Raw genomic sequence first — 20,635 nt, forward strand, 5'->3', positions numbered from 1 at the left:
ACAAAACGAGCTACTCTGAAAGTCCTGAAGCCTTTTTAGAGGAGAATAATGAACTAAGGCCTTCATGTTCACTTCATTCTGTTCTGCAGCTTTCAGGACAGGACTAATAATTCAAATATACCTTTACATAACTCTCATTTTTGAGCTCAACGTCCTTATGGTCTTATTCTGAAGGCAGAGCATTAAGCACAACACCTTTTGTGTTCCTTGGAAAAGTTATACAGGTTTTAAAAGATAAGTATTGTTAATTAAAACTATTAAATCAAGTTTTTTAAAAGTATTTAGGACAAAAAAAACTTTATACTTTAGGTAACATAACCCAAAATGTTAACTTAAACTGAAGTACACTACTGACAAAAGTCAATCCCAGTTGTAAGAGCAACACATAATAACTTGAGTTCTAGTTGATCATGTGAAAAGTGGCAGAGGTCGATTTTTCTGATGAATCAACTGTTGAACTGCATCCCAATCATCACAAATACTGCAGAAGACCTATTGGAACCCGCAGAGACTCAAGATTCTCTCAGAAATCAGTCAAGTTTCGTAAAGGAAAAATCATGCAGAGTGGATGGCAACATCAACAGCCTGAGGTATCAAGACATTTGTGCTGCCCGTTACATTACAAACCACAGGAGAGGGCAAATTCTTCAGCAGGATAGCACTCCTTCTCATATTTCATTCTCCACATCAAAGTTCCTGAAAGTAAAGAAGGTCAAGGTGCTCCAGGATTGGCCAACCTAGTCACCAGACATGAACATTATTGAGCATGTCTGGGGTAAGACGGAGGAGGAGGCATTGAAGATAATTCCAAAGAATCTTGATGAACTCTGGGAGTCCTGCAAGAACGCTTTCTTTGCCATACCAGATGACTTTATTAATGAGTGATTTGAGTCATTGCAAAGATGTATGGATGCAGTCCTCCAAGCTCATGGGAGTCATACACAATATTCATTATTTTTCCACTGCACCATGACTTTATATTCTATACTGGACATTATTTCTGTTAAGTGACAAAACTTTGGTCTAAGTCAGACCAAAATGTCCTATTTAAATCATAAAAAAATCAAGGCATGATCATATTTTATTTTGGTAAAATAAGCAAAAGATCAACTAGAAGTCAAGTTAGTATTTGTTGTTCCTAAAACTTGGATAGGCGGCAAGTCTTTTGTCAGGGAGTGTTTGTTAAAATTGTACATAAATAAAGGTATCAAATTGTATCAGAAGTATACAAAAACTAATAGATAAGACAAAATAATTAGTCCTCCTGTGATTTTTTTAAATTATATTTCAAATATACTGATGTTTAATGGAGCAAGCACACTGTTCATAGTATTCTGAAGAAAGTCTTAGTTCTTTTTTTCTTTTATTTTTGTTGCAATAATAATAATGTAAGAAAAAAAACTGCTAATGTCATTTTTTTTCTGGATTGTTTTGCCTAATTAAAAAGATAAGCCTTTAATTTGCACTAATCTGAATACAAGTATCTTGCTAAATCACTAGAACAATATTCTGTACTGTCAGCATGGATAAAAGATAAATATAAGAAATGAGTTATTAGAAATTAGTTAATAAAACTATTATGCTTAAATATGTGTCAAAAATATTCCCTCTGTTAAACGACACCTGGGAAATATTAAAAAAAAAATGAAACTTTCACAGGAAGCAGGGTTTCTGCAGGTTTCTTCAAATCAAATTGAAGACCTTTTTAAGACCATTATGAATGAAATTTTCGACTTAAACAGTGCTTAACACTTAGGATTTTTTCTAATGGTTCGGTTACTTCAGTAAATAGCTTTTGTATTAATTAAAAATCATGTAAAGGGATGTGTTGCTTTAGTTTTCTTTCCCTGATTCAGGAATTTTTTTTGGAGATTTTGCTGTAAAAAGACTAACAGCTGTTTTGAATTGTAACTCTTTGCATTAAAAACGTAAATATATAAGTTTGAAATGGATTATAGGTGATTGGCTATTGGCCTAATTGGACAGCTTTACTTGGTCATAGGGAAATTAAGACCTGTTTAAAATGATTTAAGACCTACACACATTATTTCAATTAATACATTTTTTTTTTTTAATTTTCAAGTTTTTGAAAGACTTTGAGACCCCACAGAGACCCTGAGGAAGTACATTTATATTTATTCAGTTTTTTTAATTAATTTCAGTAATTCTACTGACAAATATGAAAATGTGAACAAGATTTATTTAGACTACAGATGTAAAGTATTATTTTCAGTCTTGTAGTAGATATATTATTTACTGTAAGAGAATTGCTTTGTTTACCAATTAAGTGGATCTAAATGGATTTCCAACGTAAACATTAACTAAAAGTTTAAAAAGTATTATTTTGTATTTCATATATTAAGTTATTAGTTATGATTCTCCCAAAGTCATTCTGCATATGTCAACAGATTTTGCTTTACAAAAAAAATCTAAAATTATAAAAGCAGGGTTTCAGAAGGTTTCTTCAAAACAAATTGAAGACTTTTTAAGACCCCTTAAGACCATTTTGAATGAAATTTAGACTTTCACAGGGCTAAACAGGATTTTTTTTTCGAATCGCCCAGTTACTTCAGTAAATAGTTTTTGTATTAATGGAAGATCATGTAAAGGGATGTGTTGTTTAGTTTTCATTACCTGATTCAGGAATTTATTTTGGATAATTTGCTGTAAAAGCTGCTGTGAATTGACCCTCTTTGCAATAAAAAACTTAAATATAACAAAAAGAAGTTTTGAGATGGATTATAGATGATTAGATGATGGCCAGATTGGGTAGCTTTACTTGGACATATAGGAAAATTAAGACTAGGGATGTACAGAAATGAATTTTTTGATATCGATAACCGATAACTGTTAAGATTTGGAGGCTACAGACTATAGCTGATGAATATAAATATTTCAACATTGTAGATTTTTGTACAGTGAACAACTGATTTTATGTTAAAAACTTCACAAAAGTTTGAACTGATCTTGGAATAGCCTACTCAAAGCAAAAAAAAGCAACAATTTCAAAATTGCAATGTGATTATATAGATAGATTCACGATCAGCATGCCAAAAATAATCTCCTTTTCTTCGCATACAGTAGCAAATTAGCATGCAACTTGACTGTTGCATGAAAATAATAGCAAAATGGGATTTAATTAACAAACAAGTTAAACAAATATATTTTAAATAAAATGAAAATGATAAAACTATGAACTGAAACCAGCTCAACTGTTCTTGAATAAAACGTGTGACAATATGCAAATATATCATGTCCAAAGAGCCAAAAGAGAGTTTTGAGAGCTGTTTGGACAGTTCAGAGCCACTGTACAAGCAAAAAGCTAAATACACATAGTATGTTTTACTTTAGAAAATGCAGCATAAATTCGTCCCATTTGGCGTTTTAGATTCTTGTGAACACAGAGGTGCTGCTTGTCAATCAGACAACGCTTCTATGTACGTTCTTGCTGTCAATAAACAATGCGAGAAAAGCATCGTTATCAGTGCACTGGACAAGTCTGAACAAGTCTGACCCACGCATGTAAAAAATGCTGGGTTCCACAATCCCTTCATGTTGTCCCAACACAAATGGATTAAGTTAATAATAATTTTTTTTATAAATTTAAGTTGATTGAACATAAAACAATTAAGTTAAACCCCCAACATCCCCCCCCCCCCTAACTTTGAGTCCATGAGGCAGGCAGTTCTGTACAATTACGTAATTTATCAACTTAAAGATACTGACCTAATTTTGATATCGGACCAATAACGATAACAATAAAAAGAGCATTTATCGGCCGATATCGATATGGCAGCCGATATATTGGCATCCCTAATTTTAAAATGATTTAAGACTTACAACACAATATGAAGTGCATTTAAGACTTTAAGGCATTTTTTTGGTTTTTGACATTTAAGACATTTTAAGACCCCATGGAGACCCTGAGAAAAACAACCAATATTTTCTTAATTGTATGATTACAAATCAGCTTATAAGAAATTAATTTTTGTACTTAAAAACATTTACTTTTTTTCTCACTATTTCCCCACTCTTTCCCCAGTCAAAACAAATAAAAAAAAGTTTTGACCCCAGTTTTATTTTTGCACGAAAGGAGCTTGAGACTGAATAAATGAAGGAGACTTTCATTTTTAGATGAGAACTCTTCCTAATAAAACTACGCTCAGTTATTAAATACACTCAGTCGTTTATTTTACTGTAAACACCAAGTAAAGCTAAACAGAAAGTCCCCGTCAGTCATTATGATTCCACATAGATCCTAACCATGTCTGTGTGTATTTTTATCTTTGCTGGTGCACTGTGTTAAAATCTTTTACACACGCAGTAACCCGCCTGCAATAAATCAATCGGTGAAAGAAATAAAGCTGAAACGGCTCTCAACTGTTTTAGTAGATTCATATAAAAAGTGTTAGGGCGCCAGCGGAGTGCGAGTTATGACTGAACTGCTGGCGCTTTCATTCGTATGCTGTATGATATGAATGATGCAGGGTGAGAGTTTAACATGGTAACTATATGTTCCTGAGTTTATATGCAGCACGGCGGGTTCGAGATTGCAGTGCACCATTAAAGGGGGCATGAGATGGATATTTTTAATTTAAATATGTATCTTCAGGTTAATTTAAATGCTTTAAATATAGCTTTTTACACGTACACACACAAAAAATAAATAAATATATACAAAAAACAATTATTTTAAACCCCATCCTGGCTCTCTATGAGAAAAGGACTGATTTTAAGGGGTGGAGCCTTCAAAGCTCGTCAGTACTTTGCGTACGTTTGATATGCAGCACAGCGGGTTCAAGATTGTGGTGCACTAAAAGGGGCCATCACACGGATATTTTTGAATTATAATTTGTACCTTGAGGTTAACTTAAAATGTTAAAACATCGTTTTTTACACATACATGGACAAAAACATAAATAAGTAAAAAATATATATATTTTCAACCCTCATCCGGATATTCTATGAGAAAAGGACTGATTTTAAGCGCCGGGGCCTCAAAGCTTGTCAGTATTGTAATTGGCTGACGTTAGATATGCAGCACGGCGGGTTCGAGATTGCAGCGCACCATTAAAGGGGAAATGACATGGATATTTTATCATTTTAATTTGTATCTCGAGGTTAACTTAAATAGTTAAAATATAGCTTTTTACACACACACACACACGAAAAAAAATTTTTATGCAAAAAAATATATTTTCAACCCCCATCTCAACCCTCTACAAGAAAAGGACTGATTTTAAGGGGCGGGGCCTTCAAAGCTTGTCAGGATTTTAATTGGCAGACGTTTGATATGCAGCACGGCGGGTTCGAGACTGCGGTGCTCCATTAGAGGGGACATGACATGAATATTGTTGAATTATATTATGTACCTCAAGGTTAACTTAAATGCTAAAAATATAGCTTTTTACACTAAAAAAAATACATAAATAAATGCAAAAAAAGAAAAAATTACTTTCAATTCCATATGAGAAAATGACTGACTTTAAGGGGCGGGGCCTTCAAAGCTCGTCAGTATTTTGATTAGCTGACATTTGATATGCAGAACGAAATGTTTGAGATTGCAGTGCACCATTAAAGGGGGCATGACATGATTATTTGTTAAATTTTAATATGCACCTCAAGGTTAACTTAAAATGTTAAAATATAGCTTTTTACACACAAAAAACCCCCCAAAAACAAACATATGCAAAAAAAAAAAACTACTTTCAACCCTCATCCCAACCCTTTATGAGAAAAGGTGTGATTTTAAGGGGTGGGGTCTTCAAAGCTTGTCGATATTTTGATTGACTGAAGTTTACTATGCAGCACGGCGGGTTTGAGACTGTGGTGGAACATTAAAGGGGGCATGACATGGATATTTTATAATTTTAATTTGTACCTCGAGGTTAACCTAAATTGTTAAAATATAGCTTTTTACATAAGCACACACAACAAACTTAATGCAAAAGAAATAAAACTAAAAAAATATATGCAAAAGAAAAAAAATCTTCAACCCCCATCTCAACCCTCTATGAGAAAAGGACTGATTTTAAGGGACGGGGCCTTCAAAGCTTGTCAGGATTTTCATTGGCTGATGCTTGATTTGCAGCAAGGTGGGGTCGAGATTGCAGTGCACCATTAAAGGGGGCATGACATGGACATTTTATCATTTTAATTTGTATCTTGAGGTCAACTTAAAATGTTAAAACACAGTGTTTTTAACTATACACACCTAAAAAACACATAAATATTTGCAAAAAATTTATTATTTTCAACCTAAATCTCTATGCAAAGAGGACTGATTTTAAGGTGGCGGGACATCTAAAGCTTGTCAGTATTTTGATTGGCGGACATCGCTGCAATGTAAAGAGCATCAATACCCCCACAATTTTATCACAGTGATGTTTTGACACCATTATCCATATAAAAATGTGTGTACATTTATGTTTATTCAGTTTTTAAATACAATTCTGTAATATTAATGACAAATATGAAAATGTAAATAAGATTTATTCAAAATACAGTTTGTAAAGTAATATTTTCTTATTATATTATATAAGAGACTTCCTTTATTTACCAATTAAGTGGATCTAACTGGATATGCAATGTAAACATTAAATAAAAAGTTATAAATGTATTATATTTTATATTTCATATATTAAGTTTTTATTCACAATACTCCTAAATCATTCTGCATAAATCCACTTTTTATTTTGTCCACAGATTCGGGCTGGCCCTAGCCATAATTTACAGATGAAGTATGAAATTATTTACTGAATAATATTGTCAATACTATTCAAGTAAACGAAACAAGATTTTCTCTCATTTATGTGTCTACATTCAAATAAAAATAGACCATTCATTTCTTCCTGATACTGAAATCATCCTGAAGTCTAGATAGAGATGCAAATGAGCTGTTTAATCTGGATAAATCAAAGCAAAAGTTCTTTTACTCTTGTCGGTGCATGGAGAACATCAGAAACTCAATGTGCATCTGTATACACCTGCACTGTAAATGACAGCAGGGATTATAATTGGTTCTATTACTTTTGTCAGAAAGTGTCCATCAATGACTGCCTGAATAACAGTGGGCAATTTCCTATCCTCTGGAGGCGGAGTTTATATTCCACTGTGACATCATTTGACACCTCATTGGCAAACAAACCCTTTTTTACAGCTCTATTACATAAATACTTTTGGGCTACTTTATTTTAAGGTGTCATTGTTACAGTGTAACTATCAATTTAGCTACTGAATAATATAAATTAATTGCATGCACTTATACATGGTTAGAACCAGAAGAGTTAGGGTTAGTTAATTATGCACATTTGTAATTACTTAGTAAGTAAATGAAATGTGTAACAAGGACACCTTAAAATAACATGTTACCATGCTTTGTTTGAAATGAGAATTTTTAAAGCGTTGAAAATTGCAGGATATTTTTAACAGAAACAGATTTCTTAAATGTCAAATTACTAACTTTGATTTGATGTCATGGCCATTTTAAAACTGCATTGAAAGCTCTATCACAGACAAACTATGAAGTCTGACTCTGTTGTGATTGTGTGAGAGAGAAAGAGAGAGAGAGAGAGAGAGAGAGACCCTCACCACAGTCCGCAGGTGGTGTTTAGTTGCTGTGTGCAGACAGTTATAATAACAGTTTCTCAGCGCTTCTTCTTCTCTCTCTCCCACTGAATCATGGACTATCGGCCCCACGGTGTGAATAACATCTGTGGAGCAGAGAGAGAAAGACAAAGGCAGAACTCAGTCATACAAAATATTTGAATGGCTTTGATAACTTCAGCAAAGCATATACTTCTATTCAGCAGTGAAAAGCTGATGAATAAAAGACAGTAAACACATTTATAATGCTGTCACAGAAAATACATATATATGCAGTTGAAGTCAGAATTATTAGCCCTGTTGAATTATTAGCCCCCTGTATAATTTTTTTCCCCAATTTCTGTTTAACGGAAAGAGTTTTTCTAAACATTTCTAAACACTATAGTTTTAATGTCTAATCTCTAATAACTGATTTATTTTATCTTTGCCATGATGACAGTACATAATATTTTACTGAATATTTTTCAAGATACTAGTATTCAGCTTAAAGTGCAATTTAAAAACTCAACTAGGCTACTTAGGTGAATTAGGCAAGTTATGGTAAATAGGCAAGTCATTGTATAACAGTGATTTGTTCTGTAGACAATCAAATATACAGTGCATTCGAAAGTATTGATAGCGCTTCACTTTTTCCACATTTTGTTATGTTACAGCCTTATTCCAAAATGGATTAAATTAATTTATTTCCTTAAAACTCTACACACAGTAGTCCATAATGACAATGTGAAAAAAAGAGTTTTTGAAATTGTTGTAAATTTATTAAAAATAAATGTACATCAGTACTGACAGCCTTTGACGTGAAGCTCTAAATTGAGCTCAGGTACATTCTGTTTCCACTGATCATTCTTAAGATGTTTCAGCAGCTTAATTGAATTTCATCTGTGGTCAATTCAGGTGATTGGACATGATTTGAAAAGGCATACACCTGTCTATATAAGGTCCCAGGGTTGACAGTGCATGTCAAAGCACAAACCAAGCATGAAGACAAAGGAAATGCCTGTAGACCTCTGAGACAGGATTGTCGAGGCACAAGGCTGAGGAAGGTTACAGAAAAACTTCTGCTGCTCTGAAAGTTCCAATGAGCACAATGGCCTCCATCATCCATAAGTGGAAGATGTTTGGAACCACCAGGACTCTCCCCAGAGCTGGCCAGCCATCTAAACTGAGTGATCGGGGGAGAAGGGTCTTAGTCAGGGAGGTGATCAATAACCCGATGGTCACTCTGTCTGAGCTCCAGTGTTCTTCTGTTGAGAGAGGAGAAACTTACAGAAGGACAACCATCTGTGCAGCAATCCACCAATCAGGCCTGTATGGTAGAGTTGCCAGACGGAAGCCTCTCCCCGCATGGAATTTGCCAAAAGGCATCTGAAGGACTCTCAGACCATAAGAAACCAAACTCTCTGGTCTGATGAGACTAAAATTGAACACTTTGGAGTTAATGTCAGGCGTTATGTTTGGAGAAAACCAGGCACTGCTCATCACCAGGCTAACACCATCTCTATAGTAAAGCATGAGAGCAGGAACTGGAAGACTAGTCAGGATAGAGGAAAAGATGAATGCAGCAATGTACAGAGACATCCTGAATGAAAACCTGCTTCAGAGTGCTATTGACCTCAGACAGGGGCGACGGTTCATCTTTCAGCAGGACAATGACCCAAAGCACACAGCCAAAATATCAATGGAGTAGCTTCACAACAACTTGGTGAATGTTCTTGAGTGGCCCAGCCAGAGCCCAGACCTAAATCCTATTGAACATCTCTGGAGAGATCTGAAAAACACTGTCGCTTCCCATCCAACCTGATAGAACTTGAGAGGTACTGCAAACAGGAATGGGCAAAAATTCCCAAAGACAGGTGTGCCAAGCTTGTGGCATCATAATCAAAAAGACATGAGACTGTAATTGCTGCCAAAGGTGCATCAACAAAGTACTGAGCAAAGGCTGTGATACTTCTGTACATGTTTTTTCAGATATTTTTAAAAATAAATTTGCAACAAATAAAAAAAAAATATTTTGTTCACATTTACATTATGGGGTATTGTTTGTAGAGTTTTAAGGAAATAAATAAATTAATCCATTTTGGAATAAGGCTGTAACATAACAAAATGTGGAAAAAGTGAAGCGCTATCAATACTTTCCAGATGCACTGTATGTATACAGAACTTTATTTCCAGATCTAATCATAACGTCACTTCAACAGTATTTTACAATTTAATGTGAGAATCACAATGGGTGTACACATATAAAATTAAAGCATTATATATTTATATATGAACAAATTCTGAAATTATTGCAATATTGCAAAAAAACTCAAAACTAAAGCTATAGTCAGACTTTTCATTTGATGGTTTGTCAATCAGCTCTGGAAATAAAGTTCTTATGGTTTTGTCCTCAAACAGTAAGACAGCAGCAGTCTGAACACCATGACTGTCACACTCATCAGTATGTGTATAATAAACTCTATTTATTCACACAGATATGCAGTACACGTGAAGAATTTGTAAATAGCCTCCTGTGGTTTAATATTCACAGACAACAATCCAGACACCGAATTGATTATGTATACAGCACAACTTCTTAGCTATTCATTCACAACAATCAGTGTGTTTTCTGCATTGTAAAAATCATGGGTTCCTATACTGTAAATGTTTAAACAGATACCTTTAAAAGATGGTAAACTCAATTCCATTATACCAATTTTTCAAAGCGCAATAAAAGTTGAGAATGTATCTGTGATGTTTCAGCTCCAGATGTTTTATATTCACCTTATTCTCCGCGTATGAGTGGGCGCAGCCATTTGAATCATTTTGGCTCGAAACGTTCGGTCTCAATCACTTCCATTCATTTTTAAACGTTAAAAACAGCTAGTTTTGCTGCTTGGTGTTGCAAAGTGATATTTTCTTATTATATTAATTTACTTTGTCTGTATTGTCATGCAAACACCTATTTATAGAGTAAGTAGTTTGACCGTTTTTTGCCGTTTATTATTCCTAGTCATTTCTCTCATAGACAACTGAATCGGAAGTTCTAAAACAATCGCAAAAACGCGCACACTTCCGCATTGAAGAATAAGGTCAATAGGCCCAATCCCAATTCTACCCCTTAGCCCTTTCCCCTACCCACGTTCACGTGAAGGGGTATGGGTGTTCCAATTCTCGTAGGGCTAAGGGAATGTGCTTGATAGCCCTTTTTAAGATCACACTCAAAATCAAGGGGTACGAAAATTCCCAAAATACACCAGCCACAACGGCAGCATGAATGCACACGGAGGTAAGATGATGCACAAATTAGTATTTGTTGTCATTATTATGACTTTTTACAACAAAGAATTATGTTTTAATATATTCATATTAAACTGTCATGTATTTTTTTTAAACTAATAAAAATATATATATATATAATACCTAATAATAACCCATATATAGCAGTCCCACAACATACTTTCACATCTGACACTTGAATACCCTGTCAGAAAAGTCTAGAGGGTTGGAATAAGCTTTGTAATACGCTTATTTCATGCGGCCGCCATTTTCAAGAACGAAAACAGAAGGTGGGAAGAAACCCGGAAGTATAGGATCAGCACTGTAAACATTGCAACAACATGCTGTGTACTACAAACCTCCAGCTGTTGCCGCGATTTCAAAATGCAAAACATCACTTTAATATCATTCAGTTAAGTTTAATTTAAACAATTAAAAGCAAATTAGGCATCAAAGAAAAGCACAATCTCTTTAGGAGTAATACGTTTAAGTGTCTTCCTACACTTCAGTTCATGGCAGCAGGTAAACACGTGGGGACGCTTCCCTGATTCAGCCTATGTAACCCGCTGAGCGATAAAACACTGCAGTCCTCTGTAGCACACCCTTGTGTTGTCTGTAATAGTGTTGTCCCAGTATTGAAGTTTTAAATGCGTCCATTTCCCGCTAACATTTAAGCGCGGCTGAGCGCGCTCATAAACGCCGCTGATTAGCCATAGTATTCACACATGCTAAACAGACATAACTGTGATTGGCTGTGAAGGTCATCAGTTCACCGCTCTTCACAGATTGTAAACACCGATACACGGACACTGGAGCGTGAAGATCAGTCGATTCATCAGCAGATCGCTCGTCTGTGTTTGCACTCGGTAAATATCAGTGCGGTGAACTGATGACCTTCACAGCCAATCCCAGTCATTTTTGTTGAGCACGTGAACACAATGGCAAATCAGTGGTGTTGAAACACGCCATCAACAGTGCCTTAAATGTAATGGGAAATAGACGTTTTTTTTCCCTCAATTTCAGTACCGAAAATTTGTATCGTGACAAGTCTAATATAGTGAAACAATCAGTTCATTAACTTGAGTTTAATGAGAGGCATCTAAAACAAGTGTTTGGGAAAGAAAACGTTGGCTAACTAGTGCAAATTCCCTTAACTTAGCTAAAAAAAAGGTCCAATATCCCTTTTTATTTTCATTATTCATTCAGAAAGGACCCTCGGGTCATTCAGAAGGCAGTGAAAGTAAAAATTTGTGTCACTTTCTCTTCGCTGATTAGATATAAAATCTCCCAAATGTTGTTTTAGTGTGTTTAGATGAATATGGCCACGATGTAAATGCACAGTAGTTATGAGCTTATTCCCACATTATATCATTATGATAACATGATATCATTGCTGTCTGTTATTTCCTGAAGATAAACACAAAAAAAAAAAACTCAATTAGAATAACTACAGCAGTCGCGATCGTCGAAATTTAAGTTTTCTATTTTTGGACTTTAGATTTTACAATTTGTTTGCAACCGGTCTTTTTTTGCAACCACTATGCGCAGTTGAACCCGTGTGACGTCATGTGTGACGCAGGTTGGTAATTTCCCTTTTGAGAAGCGTCTTGATGGGGGCGGGGCAAGTCAGATACTAGAGAGTATTTGATTGGTCAAGTTTTGATGAGAAACTAAAGTATGAGGTGACGTAAAAAAAACAAAAACTTATTTAGGCAGAAGTGAGAAACTGCAAGCTTTGGATCTTTATATCAGTTTTTTATATTCTAACCAGAGTTTTTTTTTATTTGTTTTGGAGCACACTAGCTTAAAGATATCCTTAAAACTAGCATCTTAAATGTTTTATTTTAATTTCACGGCTTTTAAAGCCTTATCAGTTTAAACTCTTAATATAGATTTTTCCAAGGAGCAAAAACAACAAGATTATTCACAAAAAAGGGGGTGTAAAATAGCCATTATATGAGTCTTTAACTTAAAAGTTCTCATTCACACCAAAAATTCAAATACAAATACGGCACAATATCAAAGGCACTCAAAAAAGCTCAATGTTGAATGCTATAAATGTAAAGAGTTTAAAAAAATTGCATGTGTATTATGTCTTAGACTGTTTTTTTCAGAGGTCCCCACAACGGAATGAACCGCCAACTTTTCCGGCATATGTTTTTATGCAGCGGATGCCCTTCCAGCTGCAACTCAGTACTCGGAAACACCCATACACTTTCCTTCACACACACACACACTATGGCCAATTTAGTTTACCCAATACACCTACAGTATAGCGCATGTGTTTGGACTGGGGGGAAACTGAATCACCTGGATTAAACCCACATGGGGAGAACATGCAAACTCTACACAGAAACGCCAACTGACCCAGCCTGGAGTCAAACCAGCGACCTTCTTGCTGTGAGGCAACAGTGCTAACCACTGAGCCACCATGCCACCATGAGACACCACATATGATGACTTTAATAGTGCTGTCATCAGTATCAGCAGTAAGAGTTTGGCCTTGTAATGCAGTGTGGCTGACATAAAGAAATAACTGGCTTGGGTCCTCTGATGACATGAGAATATATATGATGATATATTATCACAACATCCGAATGTCTTTCACAGTAACTGTCTTCAGCAGCTGAGAGGACATTTAGTCTTTCTTTATCCCACATTTACAATTATAACCATGGTTTCATACCATAGTTATTGCAGTCTTACAAATGAAATTCATATGCAATCATCTTAAAACTGTGTATTTATTTCACAAACTATTTATTGGCATGTTACCGGTGTTTACTGCAATGACATCGACTGTAGTAATAGTTGACAGATTCTACGGTTTCCATGGTGCATGTTCACACAGATTACAATAAAAAGCTCAAAGCTTTATAATAAATAATATCTTATTCCTGTTCAAACAGAAAATTGTAATTGATAATGATTGCATGCATTCCAAAATAGACTTTTTATTGTAAATCTAAAATTTCAGAGTTCATGTTTAATTGAATTGCGGTCTGTCAAAGAATAACGATTGTTTTTCATTTAATTAGAGCCTAAAAGAAATATTTTCCACACCGATATGATAACTTCATCTGACATTTTTATTTTTACCATACTGAGCATGTCACTGCATGTGAATTAATTATAACAAAACAATTTAAGCAGACACAACAAATGAGGGAAAATTATTTAAGTAATTCTAATACTTAATAATAATATTATAATAATTCATATTATTATTATTATTATTAGTAAATCAAATTGTACAATTTAAATCTAAATATTTCTAAATTCTAAAACATTAATTTGCTAAATATTTAATAAATTTAAAGTATATAATAATAATAATAATAATAATAATAATAATAATAATAATAATAATAATAATAATAATATGTACAATTAAATTTATATCTACATTTAAATAAATGGGGTTTTATTTAAATACAATGAGGAAAATAAGCACTGAACACATCATAATTTTCTCAGAAATCATGTTTCTAAAGGTGTCGTTAATATGAAATTTTCCCCAGATGTTTCTAACAACCAGTTAAATCCATATATGCAAAGTAAACAAATGTAATTAGTTTACAAATTAATTTATGTGTAATAAAATGAAATGATGCAGGGAAAAAGTATTAAACACATGAAGAAAGGAGGGTGTAGAAAGGCTGTGAAATCCCAGACAGCAGCTGAAATCTCTCAGTAGTTCTTCAGCAATCCTCTGCCCTTTCTCAGTGTAAATGATTATTAGCTACTTCAGTGCAACATCTACATTAACAGGATGATGAAGATGAAACCAAGGTGGACATTTCAGCAAGTCAATGACCCAAAACACAGCCAAGGAAACTCTCAAATGTTATCAGAGAAAGAAAATCAAGCTGTAGAATGGCCCAGCCAATCACCTGACTTGAATCCAATAGAAAATACAAAATAAAGCTCAGATTTGATAGACGAGACCCACGTAACCATCATGATTTGACCCTGTTGATGCCTGTGAAACACTCTCACCTGAGCAATGCATGTGACTTCATTCTCCATATGAGAGACGCCTTTAAGCTGCCGTCACCAAAAAAAGCCATTATATAAGGTATTAAATACGTTTCAGTAGTTCAGCACTTTCTCATTGTTTAATTTCATTGTTATTACACAGAACTTTTTTTTTTTTTTTTTTTTTTTTTTGTGTGTTGTTTAGGTTTTTACCAAAATCTGGTTAAATTCCATGTCAACAGGACATTTTTAAACAGCAGATAATGGCGCTCTAGGTTGAGTTTTTAACAGCAGAAGATGGTGCTCTATGTTAAGTTTTTAATAGCAGATGGTGCTCTAGGTTGAGTTTTCAACAGCAGATAATGGTGCTCTAGGTTGAGTTTTTAACAGCAGATGTGCTCTAGGTAAATTTTTTAACAGCCGATAATGTCTCTCTAGGTTTATTTTTAACATCAGATGGCGCTCTAGGTTAAGTTTTTAACAGTAGATAATGGTGCTCTAGGTTGAATTTTTAACAGCAGAGGGTGCTCTAGGTTGAATTTTTAAAGCAGATAATGGTGCTCTAGGTTGAGTTTTTAACAGCAGATGATGGCGCTCTAGATAAAGTTTTTAACAGCAGAGGGTGCTCTAGGTTGAGTTTTTAACAGCAGAGGGTGCTCTAGGTTGAGTTTTTAACAGCAGATAATGGTGCTCAAGTTTAAGTTTTTAAAAGCAGATAATGGCGCTCTAGGTTGATTTTTTAACAGCAGATAATGGTGCTCTAGGTTGAGTTTTTAACAGCAGATAATGGTGCTCTAGGTTGAATTTTTAACAGCAGATGGCACTCTTGATTAAGTTTTTAACAGCAGAGGGTGCTCTAGGTTGAGTATTTAACAGCAGATAATGGTGCTCTAGGTTGAGTTTTTAACAGCAGATGATGGCGCTCTAGGTTAAGTTTTTAACAGCAGAGGGTGCTCTAGGTTGAGTTTTTAACAGTAGATAATGGTGCTCAAGGTTAAGTTTTTAAAAGCAGATAATGGCGCTCTAGGTTGATTTTTCAACAGCCAGTAATGTCGCTCTAGGTTGAATTTTTAACAGCAGATGGTGCTCTATGTAAATTTTTTAACAGCCAATAATGTCGCTCTAGGTTAAGTTTTTAACAGCAGATGATGGCGCTCTAGGTTAAGTTTTTAACAGCAGATAATGGCGCTCTAGGTTGAGTTTTTGACAGCAAATAATGGTGCTCTAGGTTGACTTTTTAACAGCAGATGATGGCGCTCTAGGTTGATTTTTTTAAAAGCAGATAATGGTGCTCTAGGTTGATTTTTTACAGCAGATAATGGCGCTCTAGGTTAAGTTTTTACAGCAGATAATGGTGCTCTAGGTTGAGTTTTTAAACAGCAGATAATGGCGCTCTAGGTTAAGTTTTTAACAGCAGATCTCAACAGCTCCTTTAGAAATATTACTCCCAAGAAAAAACTGGATGCGCTTAATACTTATTTTCCCCACTGTATTAATTTTTAATTTATATAACAATAATAACATTATTATTATTATTATTATTATTATTATTATCATTATTATTATTATTATGTATCAGTAGCAAACTTTCTTTCATATTTTGCAAGAAACTTCTATTTTGCTGTGCTTCTCTATTGTAGACTATTTACTTCTCATTGCACACAAACCTGAGAAGATGTTTGACACATGCCTCATTTTAGGCCCTGTATAATAAATCCAAATAAATAAATAATAAAAAACGCCTATACAGCATGTGAAACTGAGTGCGACAGCAGGAGAAACCCTGATGCAGCGTCACACATACAGTACCAGTTCTTTAATTATGTCTAGCCTTCTGAACAGTTTTCTTATTCACTTCAAGCAACAACACTTTGTTTGTTGTTCTCATTTCTGCCATCTGTGCCTTTCTCATTTCCTAAAGCCCCACTTGTCCCAATCCTGCCCCCTCTCATCTCCGCTTCCTCCACCCATCCACACTCAACCGCAGACGGCATGCATGTCCGTTTCCGTCCTCCTTCTGCCTTCTGTCTAAAACACTCATCCATCTGTCCGTTCGATGTCTTGTGTCCTTGTGGGTCACGTCTGTGGCATGTCCTCAATCTCTCCCCTTTGCCCCAGTTGTCCTTTGGCCGTCCGGCAGCCCACCATCAGCCCTGTTTCCCTCATCCATCCCTCCCCAACACCTCGTGCTGTCCGGCTGCCTTTATTTACCGCTGCACTCTGCAGTGTTTACAGCATCGATCCACCTCTGTTTGTTTAGTCCAGCAGCACCATCATACATCAAGTCGGGCAGAGACATTACTCACACACACAAGCGCACACACACAAATAGAGCCCAGCTTGCAGAAGCTTGTATATGAAGTGCGAAAGGAAACAAGGGACAGGAAAAATGGAGAGAACATGTTTGAGTTGAAGTACTGTGTCACCCTGTGTTGTCATGTTTGTGGCTTGGCAAGTGGGTGTAGAAGAAATGAAAAAAGAAGACAGGAGGACAATCAACGCAGACACAAACTACTGAGAACTGCTGAGAGGTTTAGGTTTTAACGCTCTTTAAATGCAAATGAGCTGCTTCTGCCCACCCCCCATATAATGAAGAGGCTTTACAGCTCGTGCTTCATATACTCTGATAATAACGAACCAATTATCTGCATGATTTTAAATTACTTTAAACTCCTGATATACAGTTTTCTATTTGCAAAAACAAGAATCGTGCAAACAAAGTTGGCTGTCAGATGGTGCGTCATGTGTACAATATATAATACAAAATAAATATATAATATTTTATAGACATCTGTATAATATATTTTAAAAAATCGTTTGAGAAATCGATTCTGGATTGTTTCTGGGATTGCAATTCTCTCTTGACTTAATTTTCAGCTAAGTTTTTTTACAGCAGATGGCGCTCTAGGCTATTTTAACAGCAGATGGAGCTCTAGGCAGTTTTTTAACAGCAGATGGCGCTCTAGGTTGAGTTTTTAACAACAGATGGTGCTCTATGTAACGTTTTTAAAAGCAGATGGCGCTCAAGGTTGAGTTGTTAACATCAGATGGTGCTCTGTGTTAAGTTTTTAACAGCAGATGGTGCTCTAGGTTGAGTTTTTAACAGCAAAACGTGCTCTAGGTTGAGTTTTTAAGAGCAGATGGTTCTAGGTTCGGTTTTTAACAGCAGACAGCACTCTAGTTTAAGATTTTAAAAGCAGATGGCGCTCTAGGTTAACCTTTTAACAGCAGACGATACTTTAGGTTAGGTTTTTAACAGCAGACGGTGCTCTAGGTTAAATTTTAACAGCAGATGGCGCTCTAGGTTAAGTTTTTAACAGCAGACGGAGTTCTAGGTTAAATTTTAACAGCAGATGGCGCTCTAGGTTAAATTTTTAACAGCAGACGGCGCTCTAGGTTAAGTTTTTAACAGCAGACGGCGTTCTAGGTTAAATTTTAACAGCAGATGGCGCTCTAGGTTAACCTTTTAACAGCAGACGATACTTTAGGTTAGGTTTTTAACAGCAGACGGCGCTCTAGGTTAAATTTTAACATCAGATGGCGCTCTAGGTTAAGTTTTTAACAGCAGATGGCACTCTAGGCTGAGTTTCTAATTGCAGATGGTTCTCTAGATTAAGTTTATAACATCAGACAGCGCTCTGGGATAAGTTTTTAACAGCAGATGGTGCTCTAGGTTAAGTTTTTAACATCAGATGACATTCTAGGTTAAGTTTTTAAAAGTAGATGGCGCTCTAGGTTGAGTTTTTAAAAGCAGAAGCTCTCTAGGTTGTTTTTAACCGCAGATGATGCTGTTCTAGGTTAAGCTTTTAAAAGCAGATGGCGCGCTAGGTTAAGCTTTTAACAGAAGATAGCGCTCTAGGTTAAGCTTTTAACAGCAGACGATACTCTAGGTTAAGTTTTTAACAGCAGATAATGGCACTCTAGGTTAAGCTTTTAACAGCAGACGATACTCTAGGTTGAGTTTTTAACAGCAGATAATGGCACTCTAGGTTAAGCTTTTAACAGCAGATGGTGCTCTAGGTTAAGTTTTTAACAGCAGATAATGGTGCTCTAGGTTGAGTTTTTAACAGCAGATAATGGTGCTCTAGGTTAAGCTTTTAACAGCAGATGGTGCTCTAGGTTGAGTTTTAAACAGCAGATAATGACGCTCTAGGTTGAGTTTTTAACAGCAGGTGGCTCATTTTTAAGTATCACATGAGAAACAAGTGATGAAAATCAAAATACTGATTAAAAAAGCCTTCAATTCACAAAAATAATTTTACAATAATAGAGGTGGTTTTGGATTTGGGCTAAAAAGGTTAATGGGAATAATGGAAGATGGAAAAACATTTTCCAAATAAACTGACGCATTGAGCATTACTGACCCATTTTTTGTTATTTTTAACATCACACTATCAGAAATAAAGGTACCGAATCTGTCACTGGGGTGGTACCATATCAAGAGATGCCTTTTTGTACTGTCCAGGTGGACTTTTTACCTTCATTTTTCAACCTTTAAGGTTCTCTGAGGTACACGTTTGTACTGTTTAGGTATTAATATATACCTTTAAGGACCTGTTAGGAACAAAAATGAACATTTTGAAAATGTACTGTCTTGCTGAACCTCTAATTCTACATCCCTAATCCTACCCAATACCTAAACCCAACTACTACCTCACTCGCTATTAATAAGCAGCAAAGTAGTTGTTTATACAGCTAATAGTCATAGTTAATATTTTGATAATAGCATAAATTGTACATCAAAATACTAAATATAAAATAAAATGATAAAAAAAATGTTGTATTTAGTGACATTGGTATTTTGAAATCACTCATACTGGCCTGTGTATGTAGTGTGACTCACAGAAATAACTGATTTCTACTGGTAAGTGTCTTATGGCTCGTTTCTTCCATCCAGATGCTCACATATGAAGTGCAAAAGGAAACAACGGACAGGAAAAACAGAGAACAGTGGGCATATGTTTGAGTGGAAGTACTGTGTCATCCCGTGTTGTCATATTTGTGGCACAGCATGAGCTGCTGAAACACTTGTGTAGAAGCAGACAGGATGACATAATCACCGCAGACACAGGTGCAGCTGGAGGTTAAAGCAAACTACTGAAAACTGCCGGGAGGTTTAGATATCACAGCGCTCAGCTCTCCCCCGTCGCTCTTGTTTGCTCTCTAAAACAAACACACACACAAGCACTCTTACAACAGAGATTGTGTGAGCTACAGGGCTGCACAATGTAGATTCAGGACCCTGTACTGCAAGTAAAAGATACTGCTTGAAATGGAGAGGAAATGTATGTGGTAAATGTAATAGTGGGAGCCACATTGCACAACTGCATATGTAGATAATATATTGTAAAAAAGGTATCCCTATATACATAGTTTCTTTAATATTTAATATTTCAAAATAAAGAATAATTAATATTGACCTATTTGAAATTTTGAAGACAAATGTTATATACTCACTCTCTTTATATATCTACAGCGGGGAAAATAAGTATTGAACGTGTCATGTTTTTTCCTAGGAATAATATTTTTTGCTGTTGACATGGTACTAAACCAGATTCTGGTAAAAACCCAAATAATACAAACATAAAAATTAAACAAAGCAAAAAAAAAAATCATAATTCATTATGTTTAATAACAATAGAATGACAAGGAGAAAGTGCTGAAATACTGAAATGTATTTCGTACTTTATTTAAAATCTTTTTTGGTGACGGCAGCTTAAAGACACCTCTCATATGGAGAATGAAGTAACATGCATTGCTCAGGTGTGAGTTTTTCACAGACTTCAACAGAGTG

At 35.3% G+C, this 20,635-nt stretch overlaps 1 protein-coding gene across 1 annotated transcript in view; it reads right to left on the reverse strand.

Moving 5' to 3' along the window:
• Positions 1–20,635, reverse strand: part of macrod1 (mono-ADP ribosylhydrolase 1) — a 172,624-nt gene that overhangs the window by 22,556 nt on the left and 129,433 nt on the right. Inside the window, exon 6 of the mRNA XM_056471766.1 lies at positions 7,591–7,712. Within this exon, the coding sequence (XP_056327741.1) occupies positions 7,591–7,712 (122 nt within the window). The remainder of the gene's footprint in view (positions 1–7,590; positions 7,713–20,635) is intronic.

Source organism: Danio aesculapii, chromosome 14, assembly GCF_903798145.1.
Source record: "Danio aesculapii chromosome 14, fDanAes4.1, whole genome shotgun sequence".
Taxonomy (NCBI): Eukaryota; Metazoa; Chordata; class Actinopteri; order Cypriniformes; family Danionidae; genus Danio; species Danio aesculapii.